This window comes from Mus caroli, unplaced genomic scaffold (assembly GCF_978045245.1).
Source record: "Mus caroli unplaced genomic scaffold, Mus_caroli_1 scaffold_16, whole genome shotgun sequence".
NCBI classification, from domain to species: Eukaryota; Metazoa; Chordata; class Mammalia; order Rodentia; family Muridae; genus Mus; species Mus caroli.
Window position 1 is genome coordinate 92,557,865 of NW_028227271.1, and position 16,579 is coordinate 92,574,443.

Below are 16,579 nucleotides of genomic sequence, written 5' to 3' on the forward strand. Positions count from 1 at the left end.
GAGAGAGAGAGAGTGATATGTGTGTGTGAGTGGTATGTGTGTGTGTGTACCTGTTGTGGTGTGTGTGTGTGTGAGAGAGTGATATGTGTGTGTGAGTGGTGTGTGTGTATGCCCACCTGTTGTGGTGTGTGTGTATGGACGCCTGTTGTGTGCACGTGGAGGTCAGATGACGTCTTTACAGAATGGTTTCTCCTGCTTTTGTGTGAGTTCTAGGGCTGAGTGCAGGTCATCCAGACTGGGTAGCAGCTGCCTTTACTTACTGAGCCTTTGTTGAAACCCATTTTTATTTAGGAATTTTTTTTCAATTTTTATTATATTTTATGTGTATAGGGTTTTTTTTTTTTTTTTGGTCTGCATGTGTGCCCGTGTACCACTTGTGTGCCTGGTGGGTGCCTGAGGAGGCCAGAGAAGGCACAGGGTTCCCTGGAGCTGGGGTTACAGACAGTTGTGATCTGTCATGTGGGTGCTGGGAACCAAACCTGAGTTCTCTGAAGGAGCAGCCAGTGCTCTTTATTCTGTGTCATCTCTTCAGCAGTCCCTCCAGTTTTATTTTTAATATACACATTTAAAAATTATATTTAAAATTTTAGAAACATAAAATTAACCACTTTATTTTATTTTATTTTATTTTATTTTATTTTATTTTATTTTAAGCCAGTATCTTTCTATGTAGGCCCTGGCTTTCCTGTAACAGCTAGACCAGGTTAGCTTTAAACTTACAGGGGTCCTCTGGACTGTCTTCCAAGTGCTGGCATTAAAAGTGTATGACACCATGCCTGGGCAAAATTAATTACTTTAAATAATTAAGTTATTTATATGTTAAAAACCTTATTCCATGGGTTCAAGTTTTGTTTTCTTTTTCATTGTTTTAAATTTCTTCCTTTTTGTTTAAATGGGTGTGGCCTGGCATGTATGCATGTGTACCACCTGTGTGCTTAGTGCCCACAGAGGGCAGAAGAGAGCATCTAGCTGTGAACCACCATGTGGGGCTGAGCACTAAATTCAGGTCCTCTGTGAGAGCAGCCAGGGTTCTTAACTGCCAAACCATCTCTCTAGCTCCAGTTTTCATTTTCTTGAAAATTTAATCGCAAAATGGTTTCACACAAATCACAATGAATACTTGATGTTTCTGATTAAATCTGATTTTCTTTCTTTTTTTTTTTTTTTTTTTTCACTGTACATTTGTTCAGGCTTTGGGCTCTGGTCTCAATTAGCCTGAGGGACTTTCCTATCTACTAACTCTTGACTGCTAAGACCTAAGAGTTAACAACTACAACCTTAATCTTGAAAAAGTGAGTTAATCTGCCGTCCTCAGCAGCCTTAGTCTGTTCTAGTGACTCACCAGGCTGAGAAACAGATAAACACACGAGGGATTTGAGCTAACTACCCAGCAGATTGTATGAAGCATAGTAAGTATTTAACAAATATTTGTCACTCCCATTATTAATCTTAGTTTGCTTTGACTACTGCTCACGGAATGTTAAAAGTTGTAGTTAAGTTGTCAAACCTTTGATGTCTGCTTTATGTACACATTTCAGGTGATCCGTTCTGCTAACTACATTCACTGACTTGCAGCTAACCCACCCTAAAGGGTTGTGTGCATTATGAGTTATACCTGTAACTGAATAATCACTACACTCAACTACAGTGATGCACACATAAAGGTTCCGTGTACCTGAAAGAGCTCCGTCTGTGAGAAGTCCAGGGTAGGGATCCGATTCCCCAAGATCATTAGTGTTACAGATAGTTTAGGTTTCCTGTCTCCGTTTCCCATATCAAAGATTGTGATCACGAGGACTCCACAGGTCATTCCTTAGCTCTGGTTTAACCAGGTTGAGAATAGCAGATGAGAGGAGAACCTTCCTGCTGGCTCGGTTGTTTTTGTTGGCTACCAGGGGAAGCTCTACTCCACTTCTGGTTGTATGGGGTCGGCTACCCTTGGATATAGTTGGAAATTGTATTCTCTGTTGGACTCCTCAGTATCAGAGCTAGTGTGGGATTCTGGGAGGAAGGATGGAGGAAGGTTGGCGGTAGTAGTGCGTTGCCTTTCTGTGTCCTCCATAGATCCGGAAGCATCTTTTTCCTCAGAGCGGAAGTGACCAGTGGCACCATCCAGTGGGCAGAATCATCCGAACTTCCATTCTGGAGTATCATTACAAGGGTCTTCTTTGATAATCTAACCCCCCATTATCAGAGCCATGATCCCACAAAGGTTCTTTGACACCCAGTGTCCCCTATGGTTCTTCACACAATCTGTATATTTGTTCTAGAACAGAGGTCCTCAGCCTTCCTAAGGCTGCACCCCTTTAAACACAGTTCCTCATCTTGTGGCGACCCCCAACCATAAAACCATTTCATTGATACTCTGTAACAGTAATTTTGTTACAGTTATGAATCGTGATGTAAATATCTGATATGTAGGATATCTGATAACAAGACCTCAAAGAGGTCATGATCCAAAGGTTCAGAATGGCTGTTCTAGAGGATGGTCATCTGTTTTAGAAAACACAGTTGACAGTGTGTCTATTTTCTATGACTATTGAATGTCTCAATCTTGGTGAGCCCTCAGAAGCACCTCCAGACCTGCCCAAATTTCATGGCGACCAGAGTTCAGTGTATAGTGTATAGTACAATCTGGGCGACCAGAGTTCAGTGTATAGTGTACAGTACAATCTGGGGGACCAGGGTTCAGTATATAGTGTATAGTACAATCTGGGGGACCAGAGTTCAGTGTATAGTGTATAGTACAATCTGGGGGACCAGAGTTCAGTGTATAGTGTATAGTACAATCTGGGCGACCAGAGTTCAGTGTATAGTGTATAGTACAATCTGGGGGAATGAAAGTGTTCGAAGAGATTTAACCGGGCGTGGTGGCGCACGCCTTTAATCCCAGCACTTGGGAGGCAGAGGCAGGCGGATTTCTGAGTTCGAGGCCAGCCTGGTCTACAAAGTGAGTTCCAGGACAGCCAGGACTATACAGAGAAACCCTGTCTCGAAAAACCAAAAAAAAAAAAAAAAAAAAAAAAAAAGTCTAGAGTAGATGATAGTATTGTCTTACAGATGTTTTTTGTAGTATCTACCAGCATGGCGTTTCTCTCTGGTCATATTAGCCTCCTTATTACCCTCTCCAAAGGTAAGGAAGTGGGAAGGTACTGCACAATCCCAGCTGCAGCACCAGGACTATTGCTGCACTCACTTTGCCTTCTTGAGAACTCAGACAGCAGGAACTCAGGTGAGGTTTCGAGTAGAGTCAAACACAGACAACATAAGGAGGGATTGCATTTATAATGCTTGTAAAGGTGATATAGGCACATTAAAGTCAATTTGGAACAAAGAGAGAAAAGAAAGGAATTCTTATAGATTCCTTTGGCTGTAGTGGTTGCCTGGCAGCGTGTTGGGGTTTCTCCTGGGTTTGCTGTGTTACTGTTTTCTTTTATATCTATGTGTTGTGCACTGCTCGTGCAGGCTTAAATCTCGGGATGCTACAGCTTTGAGGAGCTGCACACAGGTTGAACGAGGCTTAAGCGTCTGGCCCTGGTTTGCATTTGCTCCTGTTTCTAGGATCAATCACCTGGATCCGTGGCTTCCTCATCTGTAAGCATCGGCTTTCAGTCTTTGAAATTGCTATGAGGATTGAAGGATTCTAGGCTGCAGGTAAAGCAGCTCTACAGAGACCTGCGGAATATTGATGGGTGTGCCTGGGAACCTAGCTCCTGGCCCTGTGAGACACTGGGACTGTGGGTAATGGGCGACATGAGGCAAGATGAGGGCTATTCTTTTATTGATAGCTATCAGATCTGAAGAACCACAGAGGTTGGCAGGCAGCCTAGGGTAATGTCAGGCACTCAGTTCTTGGGCAGATTCTGTGATACCCCCTTGAAGGCCTACTGCGTGTTCAGTGGTTGGTAGGTGTTGGGAGTTGCAGGATGTTCCAATTATTGGAGCAAAGGCAGCAGTCTTTGGGGCCACCATCCTGGCTTCAGAACTGCTGAGCATGGGCTGCCTTCCCTTTCATACATATTCTTGATTTTCTTCACTCAGTGCAAGCCCGAGTTCCTGATTTATTATTTAATATTAATTTAATGTTAAACTTAAACAAATCAAGGCAAAATGCATGCTTTCCCTTACTCCGAAGTGATGATGAAGAGCCATCTTCTTTTCTACCCTGCCTCTCAGGAGCAGACTTCTTTTTCTTCTTAATTTCTTCATCAGAACAGTTGTGGAAATACAGCACTGAGGGCTGAGGTGGTGGCTCAGCGCTTCAAAGCTCTTCCAGCCAATCATGGGGCTGAGATCCCGGTACCCACACAACAAGCCGGGCATCCCGAATGTGCCTGTGAATTCAGGTCTTAGGGGTTTCGATGTCACCTCCTGGCATTCACACATGCGCAGGTGTGCATAGACATTCACACCTACACACATGTACGCCTCCGCTCACATGGACAGACAGACAGACACTCACACACACTCACATAATTTTTGTTTCCTCTTGCTGTGATAAAATAACCTGACATTGTTGGGAAGTCAGAGACAGGAATTTAGAGTAGCTTGTCACATGACATTCTCAGCCAAGAGCACAGATCAGTGAATTGATGCCACATGCTGGTGCGCAGCTCTCACTCATACACAATCCAGACTTCGGGTCCCAGAAACGATGCCACCTGCAACAGCTCTAATTGAGACTTCATTCCCAGATGATTATAGGCTGTGCCAAGTTGGTAATTAAATATCATCAATACACACATAATTTAAAAAATAACATTAATACCCACCTCTCTCCTGAAAGTCATTCCCTCAAGGTCACAAGTAGCTTTCTTGACAAAATTTTTAGCCTTGGTGACGGCCATGCCTCCAAATAACACAGTTTAATGGCACTTCCTATTATAGTACCGCCTACTTCCTTCCTATGTTTCCCCCTCGCTTCCTTCCCCTTCCTTCCTTCCTTCCTTCCTTCCTTCCTTCCTTCCTTCCTTCCTCCTTCCTTCCTTCCATCCCTTCCTTTCTCCTTCTCTTCTTCCCTTCCTCCCTCCCCCTCCCTCCCTCTCTACCTCCCTCCTTCCTCCTCTTCTTTCTCTCTTTCCTTCCCCATCTTGTTCCACGACTCTCATCTTTTTTGCACATGGCCTTGCCTAATTGCCCAGACTGGCCTCAAACTCGTCTTCCTTTAGCCTCGCCCTCTGAATCTAAGCATTATAGGTATACACTACCACACTGGGATAGCCACAATCTATTTTGTGTTGCTAGGGTAGCCACTGGTCACATGCCACACATGGCTGACTATTGAATACTTGAGATGTGGCAAAGGTGGTGAAGGAGCTGAATTTTTCAGTTCACTTGAGTTTAAATAATACATGCTGCTGGTGGCTGCCACCTGGGATGATGTAGCTCCCAGGCAGCCCAGGGAGGTTTCTAACTATTCCTTTCCTGAAATTTTACACTTCTGGTTTCGAGGCCTCTGTTACGTTTCTAGTTCTATTAGTGCCTCTGTATCTCCTGTAACTATTCCTGCTCACTAACAACAGTCTGTGCATAGCCCACACTCCTTCTCATCCTGCATGTTCTTCTTTAGGGCAGGTAACCCCTGGGCTCCAACCCTGATTTGTGTAGGACTGACATCTAGTGTCTTTTTTAGCCATATTCTCTCTGGCTTCAGACTTGTTTCCAACCTTTAGCCTGGTGGTGGCCTTTGGGCCTTCTGAAGTCACTTTGGATCTGCAGTGACACTAACCAACACTACCATTTCTTCCTCTCCTTCTCTCCTTCACTCTGCTTTTTCATCTAAGGATCACTATTATTCTTCTCCTCGATTCCATTTGTGTTTCATCTCCCTCTCCATTGACTGTCCCTCCCCAGTCACTGTAGAGTTTGGGAATTCCTCTTGTACACTTATCTTGTTTCCATTCTCATGGGTGTGATTTCTTTTTAATGATTCTAAAAGTAGGAACATATTTATATTTTTGAAAACATGTACTATCATATCAAAATGCCAAGAGAGGGAGAGAGAAAAAGAGAGAGAGAGAGAGCGAGAGAGAAGAGAACAGAAGAGAAGAAAAGTAAAGAAAAAAAAAAGAGAGAAAGAAAACAGAAAAGTTCTTGGTGAGCTTGGCCTCCTCGAGGGCCGCTTGGTGTTTTTGGCATGTGCTTTCCCGCAGATGACCTCTCTTAACCTCTTGCCTGGATTACTGTGGCTGCAAATGTTCAATGTCTCCCCACTCTAATCCACTGCTATTTCCTAAGGCATGCGCCTCTCCTGCCATTCTTCCGTTCTGCTCGTAAATCTCCAGAGGCACCTAGTTGTCTGCTGAATTAAATTCGTCCCCACTGATGGAACACCACGCCAAATCAACCTTTGCTTTCTTTGGGTCCAACAGCCCCAGTGTGGGAGAAGAGCTCACGGCAGAAGAGGTTATCGTTGTGAACAGATACCTACTTAGGTTGGTTTGAACTTAGTAAGCATCATAATTTCTACATTTTTCTAGAAAACAAGCCTCTAGAGTTATATTTTAGGTCATGCTTGCTGGCATTATTAGACTGGATTTCACTCAGTTTTGAAAACTATATTCTTCCTCTTTTATTTACTGAGATTATTGCTGTTCTAGTTTTGCATATATTTTCTAAGATAGCATAAAAGTCCACAAGGCTAAGAATTTGTCTTAAGTCCCTGAAGAAAACCAAACTCGTCTCCATTGATGAAAGACTATAACTATCTTTGTCTAAAAACATCAGAATTTTTATGCATGCCTACTTGCGCCTTCTTAAACTTAGTCTGGGGACCAAATGTAGGCATTCATGTATGGAAGGGAAGCATCATGTCTTATCTTAGCTTCAGCAGATCTTGACACTTTGACTCAACCAGAAACTGAGTCAGTGGGGCCTAGAGCGATGCGATAGCTCAGAAGTTAAGAGTGTATTTTGCTCTTACAGATGATCTGAGTTAGATTCTCAGCATTCATATCTGGCTGTTCACAATCCCCTGAAACTGTAGTTTGAGGAGATAAACTGCTGTCTTCCCGTCTCTGTGTCATGGGTATGTAGAGCGTGCACATATGCACAAGATTAAAAAGAAATGCAATGGAAAACAAGAAAGTTATTCAGTAAGTACTTACTGAATGTCTATAGGAAGTAGGTTCCTCCACGGGATCTCTTGGGCTTTGGGGGTCATTCATGGCTAATGACTGCAACACTGTCTGGGTCTTGGGTACTGAGTACCCTTCTGAGCTCGCTCACTGGTTCCAGAGCAAGGCATGGCTTCTTTTAGGCTGTTGTCTCTGAAGACTTTGGGAAAAATCATAGAAGAGGAAGAAGAAGAGGAAGAAGAGGGAGGATGAATTTTGTCAAATTTTGTTTAGTGGCTTGAATTGAATTTTGTGATGATTGAACACAGATTTAGTCTTTAATGAACTATGTTATCAGCTCTGTCTTATTTATCTCTAAGTAGCTCCTGGACATAGTAACCAATTAATTAATGGCTGCTATTATTAGGATTGTGATGAGACAGATGTTTCCACAAACACACTCTCCACTCTGTCTTTTCTCATCTTCCAGACTGAGATCCATCTTCCACTCACTGCCTGCTGGATACTATCACACTTGTACCTTTTCCCAGTGCTGTGTGACTGTCTCTGGAATCACCAGCACAGCTTGAGCCAGATGCATCTGACTGAACTGTGTGCATATGTGCACAACTCTATAATAGCCATAAAGGACATCATAGATGTCTTCCAGGGTCTTAGACATGCCTTTCCACCATCTTCTATAACTGTTAAAATCCTATTTACACATTTAGGACCAGACCAACTAACTCCTTGTCTTCACATGAGATGGCTCCTGCTAGGAGCTTGTTACTTCTTCTCTTTGCTTTGTTTTTTTTCAGTCCCCAACTACTATAGGAGGCTATTTGGTTGTTTACATGGTTTAAATCTCATTTTCAAATTTGGCAGAGACCCTGGAAGACATCTATGATGTCCTCTATGGCTATTATAGAGTTGTGCACATATGCACACAGTTCAGTCAGATGCACCTGGCTCAAGCTGTGCTGGTGATTCCAGAAACAGTCATTCTTTAGTGGACTTCTGGACTTGTAGAGTGAGTACCACAGATCTGTCCTTATGCTCAGAGGTCCCATGAGGTGCCAGAGGTCCCCTTGCTCCTGAGCTGTTAGGTTCAAGCTGTCGATGCAGACTGGGGCTTACGGAGCACAGCTAACTTAGGTGGTACTCTACTGGGCTGCTCTCTTGTTTCCAGAGAGTTGTAGAATCGGTAATGATGACCCATCTGGAGGGTAGCTTATTCTTTTCATGAGGTAAAAGTCCATCTTGTCTTTTGGGACCCTTCAAGCCACCAAAATGAAATCAAGAGGAGAGAATGCGACTTCCCCAGCTGATCAGCCTTCACTTTTGTGAGGCCGCAGCTGTGAAGCAGCAGGCTGCTCATTGTCTCTGTGCTTCAGTTTCCTCATCTGTCAAGTAGAAAGGATATTTTCAGAGTTTATGCATACAAAGTGTTCAAGATACTTATCATCCTTCCATCCCCTGTGTTTGTATGTATGTATGTATGTATGTATGTATGTATGTATGCATGAATCTATGTATCTATCTATTTATCTATGTATGCATGAATCTATGTATCTATGTACCTATCTATGTATCTATCTATCATCTATCTATGTATCTATGTATCTATCTATGTATCTATCTATGTATCTATCTATGTATCTATCTATGTATCTATGTATCTATGTATCTATGTATCTATGTATCTATCTATCTATCTATCTATCTATCTATCTATCTATCTATCTATCTACTTATCATGTATCTTTTAGTATTGTTGTATGTGTACTCAAAATATTCATGATTTTTACACACTGGTTTAACATTGTTTAATAATTTTGGTGACCTTGCCAATACTGTGCAGATATAAGCCCTCAAATCTGCCCTTTTCATCCTGGAAAGATGAAAGATGTATCACTAACCTCCAACTTTTAACAGTACTAACTTTGTATGTAATCTATCTTCTTGCTTTATTGTAACCTGCCATTCCAGACTCAAATAGCATTATGCTTGTTCAGCCACACTAGTGACTTGGTTCATTTCCATAATGGATTGTAGATATTTGACAGATATTGATAGATAAATAATAGATAGATGATGGATAGATAGATAGATAGATAGATAGATAGATAGATTCGTACATACACACAAACACACTCATAATGGAAAGTAAGTGTGAATGGAAAAGGAACAAAAACTTCCCTTTGCTTCCACAGTGCCGCAGTTCCGGGGGGCTGACAATTGCACTTCCATGGTTATTATAAGGCAATTACATCAACAGAGCTTCTCTGTCTCTCTCACATTTCAAAGGAACATGTGTCCGAAGAGACAGCTTCTCCTTTAATGATTTTGACATTGTCATCTTATACCTAAGCGCAAAACTATGACAATACCTCTTGCCTCTGCTGCCAAAGGTCCCATGTAGGGACACACTGCAGTGGAAAAGACAGAATGGCCTCTTTCTGGTGACTGGCTTGGAATTATAAATATTTTCCTTTCTCCCGTAGGAGATGGCTCGTGGAGGAGAGGAGACAAACACGACACTGAAGCTAAACAAGCATACTCATCCCTCCAAACAGTCACCCTACTGAGGACCGTGAAACCCGAGTTTGAGAAGTTTTCCATGGAGGTGAAAAGTTCTGTTGAGAAACAAGGGCTCAATGAGGAGGATTACGTAAGTACTTGATTATGAGCCTCCGCCCTCCAGCATCCTGAAAACAGGCTTCTAATTAAACCAGAGGTGACAAAGTGGCCCATTCTGAGCCATTCAAAAATTCCGAGTTCAAGTCTGAGCGTCGCTGTTGCCTCCCGTGTCTGTCTTTTTTTTCCTGGCCACTTTTCGTCTCCCCAACCCCCCGCCCCCATCATCGTTCCTGCGATTCACTTACACGTCTCCTATGCAACTGCCAAAGGGTGGAAAACTGCCTTTTCCCAGGGACCTGTGATGCAGAACAGGGTGTCTGTAGACTCCCACCATTTGCTAAGCTAGGAGGGTGTTACGGGAGGCAGGGGAGGCAGTTGAAGGAGTGCCTGGGCTTTGCATGGGCTAATTTGTCCAAGGCTTGGTGGCAGAAGATATTTTAGGGTTTGGAGGCTCTTTCTTTGCACAATCCATGTCCTCTTCTTGGTTGGTCTGTTCCGGTCTCTCACAAACAGTGGAGTTTTCTCCTCTGAGGCAAGCTGCTTCCTCCTTGGGTGTTCTAAGGCTTCCCACTCCAGCAATGTTTTTGTTACTAATGCATTTTAAAGAAGCTCAGCCCGGGCTAAGGGTCAAGCTCCTCCCTGGTTGCTATTGTTCAGCAGCCTTTGGCATAGTTAGTGATGTTTCTGAAATGTTCACAGTGGGAACCCAATGGGGCAACCAACTCTCTGGGTAGGATGAGCTTTTGAGTTAGTGGGCTGAGGTGGGTGTGCTGGTCTGTTTTTGCTTCCCTGCCAATAATGAAAATATAAAGGTATTTAATGAACACCTCTATATTATTTCACCTAATAGTCCATATTAACTACGATTTGAAAGCTGAGCCATAGTGTCGTTTTGTCTGGCTTCCTTTCTGAAGTTGTTAAAGTTCAATTTCTTCCTCGTATGCTGTCTGACATAGTGAGATACAATGGACAGGGGGCTTCTCAATAGACTTTCTGGACATCCTGGATTAGCAATTATTCTCGTTCAGAAAGCTAAATCTCATTTTAATTGTAGTGCAAGCAAACTCACATGAAGAAGACATTGCTATGACAACGATTCAGTGTTTTTCTAATTCTAGTATTTTCAAGCGTATCTGCATATGTGAATTATTAATACTGCCTTTCCATGCTGACTTTTAAAATAAGTAAAATTTACAATTTTAAGTAGAATTGAGGTTATTATATTTACTCTAATTTACTCTAATTCTGAAGATATATTCATTTTGCTTTTTTTTTTTTTTTTCAATTCTGGGAGTCAAACCCACCACCCAACCCACCACCCTTCCTTTCCATGTAGCGTTTGAGCACAGTTGCTTATAAGGCTAGTCCACACAGGTGGATGAGCTGAGTTGTGGGAGAGCAAGGGAACTAGGGTCCAGAGCCTGTGCTCCGCTCCGAGGATGGGCAGTAGAGCAGTACAGTGGGCGGAGCTTCATCAGTCTCGGGCATCACTTGGACAGCTTTGCTCCAGGTTCTTTACCTTCTCAGGTTTGCATTCATGGGCGTGTCTGTTTGCATAGAACATAACTTCATAGAGCCTCGTGTGGATTCTGCGCCCGTCTTCATCTCATACCCAGCAACTATGCGGTCCCCCAGATAATCACGTGACTTCTGGGTAGGTTCTGATTTGTTTCCTTTTACATTAAGAAGCACGCTTCTGCTTCTTAATGCTTCTGCTGATGCGTCTTCTGCTAAATTAAAGTTTTATTGAACTGAATTAAATATTAAATTAAGTTTACTGAATGAAAATAAGTTATAATAAATTAAAGCTTTTGCGGCACCAGTGAGGATCCCAATAAGGTATTGAATCGTCTGAGCTTTAAAATGGAACAGATTTCTTATCTGTTGGTGTCACCGCAGAGGACATCATTTTGTTTGACCGATGCGTGAAACACGGTGCTTAATATAGGGGGTTGAGACAGTATCTCAGATCGAGGAATCCCCTTTTATTTTATTTCTTTGGTAAGGTTTTCTGCTCTTTAAAAATGACGTACTTTCTCAGCATGACTGAAATAACGATGGCGCCAGCATTAAGGATTGCCTGGACCAGGGTGAGGAAAGACCTTGCACCTCTGGAGCTTTGCTTTAGGATTGCAAATTGAATGATATCCCAGATTCAATTTTATAGTTATTAGAGTCACATCCATATTAGCTTGTTGCTAGCACCCCTGGAAAGGCTTTGAGCTTTCCAAAAATGAAAATAGATGCAATTATTTTTTTTTCTTTTTTACAAGCTACACTGCAACACTAGAAAGACAGAGAAACAATACTTCTTAAACAGTAAAATTATCTGACTATTTTAGTAGCACAATGATTTTACAGTTTTTGCTTAAACTTGGATGGATTAATTTAATTTTTATAAGTGTATATGTGAGCATATATGTGCACAAATGTGTGTACATGTGTATACATGTATGTTGAGGCCAGTGGTCAATGTAGGGTGTCTCCCTCCCTCCCCATCTTACTTACTGAGGCAGTTTCTCCTGGAACCTGGTGCTTATTGATCCAGCTAGTCAGCGGGGCAGCAGTCCCCGGGGATCATTCTGCTTCTGCCTTTCCTAATCTGGGATTACAGGTGTGTGCTGCTATACCTGGATCTTTTGCATGGTTGCTAGAGGTTGAAACCAGGCCCTCAAAGCTTTTACAGTAAGGACACTACCAACCGAGTGAGACACATAGCTAGCCCCAATTCATACAGTTTTGTTTTTATAAAATTGATCTTTATTTCCATAAGTTGCTCCCTTTAAAAAAATTAAAAATTTAATTGAGAAAAACAGGGGAAAGACAGTCATTGCTTACTGAGGATGTGGTCACAGGCAAGTTTTCCAGGCTCCAGAGCGTGGCCCTCACTTGTGTACATGTGGACAATGATAACTGGGATTAGTGGCTTATTAAAAAAAAAAACAAAACCAACCAAACAAAAAACCCAGAAGACATGAAGTTGGGAATGGGCATGTTCAGAGGATATAAGAAGACTGGAGGAAGGTGGGAGGTAGATAGGATAATTTTTCATTGTCTATATGGGTGAAATTCACAAAAATAAAGGGAAAAGGTGAGAAATGGAGTGTAAGATGCTATACAGAGAATGTACAGTTCCCCTCCTGGTAGCACCTGGGAAAATTATGTGTAAGATAAGGTTATTATTATTATTATATGTGCAGCCAGGTTATTAGCACTGATATAGTTCACTCAGCACACTCAAGATTCTTCCTTCCTTATGCTCGTGTGTGTGGTAAGCTCTGTGCTTTATCGCCTGTGTAGATTTTTATGTTTGAATTCCATCCAATGCTTTGATATGTTTTTTGTTTCCTTTTCACTTTTTGAGACAGGATCTCATGTAACTCAAGCTAGCTTTGATCTCACTATATAGTGAAAAATGTCTTTGAATTCCCAATGTTCCTGCCTCAAACTCTCATGTGCTGGGATTATAGGTGTTGCCTGCCATACTTGGCTCTATGCTTATTGTGATAACCAGATTCTTTATTCTGTTACAAGGTTATATATTAGTTTGTTTCCCCATTGCTGTGTGTGGTGGTTTGATAAGAATGGGCCCCATATGTATTTGAGTGCTTATAGTTTTGAATGCTTGATTACTGGAGAGTGGCACTATTTGAAAGGATTAGAAGGATTAGGAGCCGTGGCCTTATCAGAGTAGGTGGAGCCTCTTTGGAGGAAGTGTGTCACTGGGGCTGCGACTTAAGTTTCAAAAGCCCATGTCAGGCTTTCTCTCTCTCTCTCTCTCTCTCTCTCTCTCTCTCTCTCTCTCTCTCTCTCTCTCTCTCTCTCTCTTTCTCTCTCTCTGTCTGTCTACACATCAGAATGTAGCTTTAAGCTACTGGCTCCAGGGTAATGCATGCTCTCTGCCATGGTAATAACAGACTAAATCTCTGAAACTGTAAGCAAGCCCCCAGTTAAATGCTTTCTTTTTAAAGAGTATCCCTTGCCTGAAATGCTTAGGATCATAAGTATTTGGGGTTTCAGATTTGTTTTCAATTTTGATAAATATTCAAACACACATTATTTGGGATGTAGAATCCAAGTCTAACTGCAAAATATACTGGTTCCTAGATACCTTAGACATGTGGATTGAAGATATAATTTTGTACACTGTCCTAACTGCCCCTGCCTTTTGACTGCAAGCCACCACAAGATAGGAGGAGGTTTCTATTTGTGATGTCACGCCAGCACTTAAAGTTTCGAGGATACTCAATCTGTATTGTTCTTACATTTATTTATTAATTTTAATTGCTATAATGGGAAGACACCAACCCTGACCTCTTCTCCTCCAAATAGCCAAAAACCCTTTCCAGTATATGTGTTTGTCAACAATGCTCATCAGCAATAAGTTCTGTGAATGGGACCTCCTTAGGAACAAAAAGAAAAAAAAATTCAGCTTCACAAATGGAGATGGTGTCAGGGTAGTAAAAGAGTTCAAAACAGGGGTTCTGAAGACCACTTGGGGTCACTGGTAAATGCAAATTGAGAACAAATGTTGCATTGGAGAGGCCTCTGGGGCTTGAGGCCTGGCTCAGAAAAGGTTTTGCCAAGTGCCTGCCTGGTCTCCACCAATTGGTTTGTACTGGGTCCCCTACATGTGCAGTGGCTCTCACTCAAGGGCATCTTAATGGCGCTGCCGAGCACTCTGCCCTAGGAGTGGTTCCAAGACCGGAGTGCTGGTATTTGGTTTTAGAATGCGCTGTATGGTGGCCAAGCTGAGATTAGTCGCATCCCTTGACTCCTGGGCCAGTGACTTTCTTTTTCCACTACATCAGTCTGATCCTCTTAACAACAATGTGCCCAATAAGGAGGCAAACTTATGACCCAAAGATTAAGTGTATCAGGCCCTCTGTGTGAGCCTGGCAGGCTGAAGTATTTCCTTTTTCCCTCTGTACTCACCAGGCCAAAGTACACACTTTTATTTTTTTAACATATCAGTTTCCCTTTACTCTCTCACATACTTGATAAAATGTGCAAAGATTCACTGTCCTTTTCAGCTGCAGTCACCCTTTGCCCACATGTAAGACATCATTTTCTTGATCATCAGATACTGTTTATTGAGTTCTCCGGGGAGCATAACTGTGAACCTGATCCTGGAAAATGTGTGCTCCCAGATGGCATCCTGATCCTCTAAAATCTCATGAGCAAGAGGAAAATACCCACAACCTTGAGCTCTGAGGTCCCAAAAAAGTTGCGTTTCCGTGTCAGTTCACAGAAAATGTCCTGTACCTTTAGCACCATAATGTGTGGATGGTCCTTGTCTCCCGCAGAATGGTGGAGACGAGGGCCCTTTCACAGGCTGTCAGGTTTCCATAGGAGCTTTAAGGGGATGAAGGTTTCTTGCCTCACTGTGTGTTAACTTCTATAATTACAGACTTTGCAAGTGCACGGTATTTATATTTGGAGACAGGAGTCAGTGTTTCACCTGTGTGATCCACGTAGAAAAGAGATGAGAACCACTGGGCTAGATCATGGCTGCAGCTGGACAGTATACCATTCAATTATTGTCCCAAGCCATGTTTATTTTCATGAGTAAGAACAATATTTGTGCATGATTACACTGAAAAAAAATTACCCCAGAAAAAAAAATGAAGAAAAAGCTAAAGTACTATCTAGTCTTATATTAGAGAACCCATTAGTTTTACTTCTGAGATGAGATAGATACTCACTGACCTGCTCACTTCTCACACATTCATTCATTCTGCACTAGTGAGTCAGCTGACTTTCCAAGACCTGCTGTTCTCATGACTATTTCTTAGGACCGGGTGAGCCAAAGTTGAAGACACTTTTTTTGGCTCTGGCAGCATCCCTGGGTTCTCCTTCCTGTAAATCCCACTCCTGGCCTTGATCCATTCTTCCTATTGTATTTGGCACTTTAAGACCTATTCACCAGCTGGAACTTTAACAGTTGGCTTTCCCCTTGGGTGAACTTCACCTTCTTTTCCTGATGTTTAAATAAAAATATCATAGATTTCCAGATTGAAAGGGCATGATACAATGAATGAAAAAAGTAATACATTCAATTAAGCAGTACATTTACAGTACCATAAGGATTACAGACGGACATAAATTGCTCCCTGTCTCCTCCCTTCTGTGCTCATGACTACACAGAGTTGATTATTGTTAATGTTTTCCCTGATATTGTCTATATGCTTTTCAAATTGATTATTTATGTTGTTATTCTTGATAGTAAAATTTTGATACTATATCTTAATTCCTGAAATGGAAAAAGATGACATTATTTGACACATTCCTTTCTCTGCTTAATAATTTTTTTCTCGTTAAAAATGTTTTCATAAAATAAAGCTTGAAAAAAGCTAAAAGAATTATATTCAGAGATTTTTTTCCTATTATGCTTGTGTAAACATTTACAGCATAATCATATGTTGTTTTATGAGCACATGTTGTTTCTTCTGTACCTTCTCTGGAGTTTAATGACTGTTATCTTATTTGCTTTCACATAGTTCTTACTATTTTATTTTAGTCCCTTAATAAAGGGTTTTATGTAATGACATTAATATTTTTAACCTTATCTTTCTACTCCAGTTTGGAGTAATTTCTTTTTTTAACATCAGTTTGGAACTGTCTTTTAGTTCTTTCTTGTATTGCATGATCCTTTTCTTGGATATCACTTCTCCTTTTTGATTCTTAAAATTCTTGTTTTGAAGGAAAAGAGCATCAATTAGAAAAAGTTTTTAATACTTTTTATATTATGCAACATTTTGTATTATATTAATAATAATGTCAACATTAAGTTGACAGTTTAGCTGGGTATAAAATTGTAGTTTAATGTCCTGATGTGTGTTTGTTTATTCCCCCCTTTTAAAAAAATATTTTGGGGGAATAGG

General features: G+C 41.5%; 1 protein-coding gene across 6 annotated transcripts in view; it reads left to right on the plus strand.

Moving 5' to 3' along the window:
• The window catches only part of Npr3 (natriuretic peptide receptor 3), a 69,081-nt gene that overhangs the window by 16,832 nt on the left and 35,670 nt on the right, over nt 1–16,579 (plus strand). For all 6 annotated transcript variants that reach the window (XM_029469835.2, XM_029469833.2, XM_029469836.2 and 3 more), the window contains one exon: nt 9,560–9,726. In XM_029469835.2, coding sequence (XP_029325695.1) covers nt 9,560–9,726 — 167 coding nt within the window. The remainder of the gene's footprint in view (nt 1–9,559; nt 9,727–16,579) is intronic.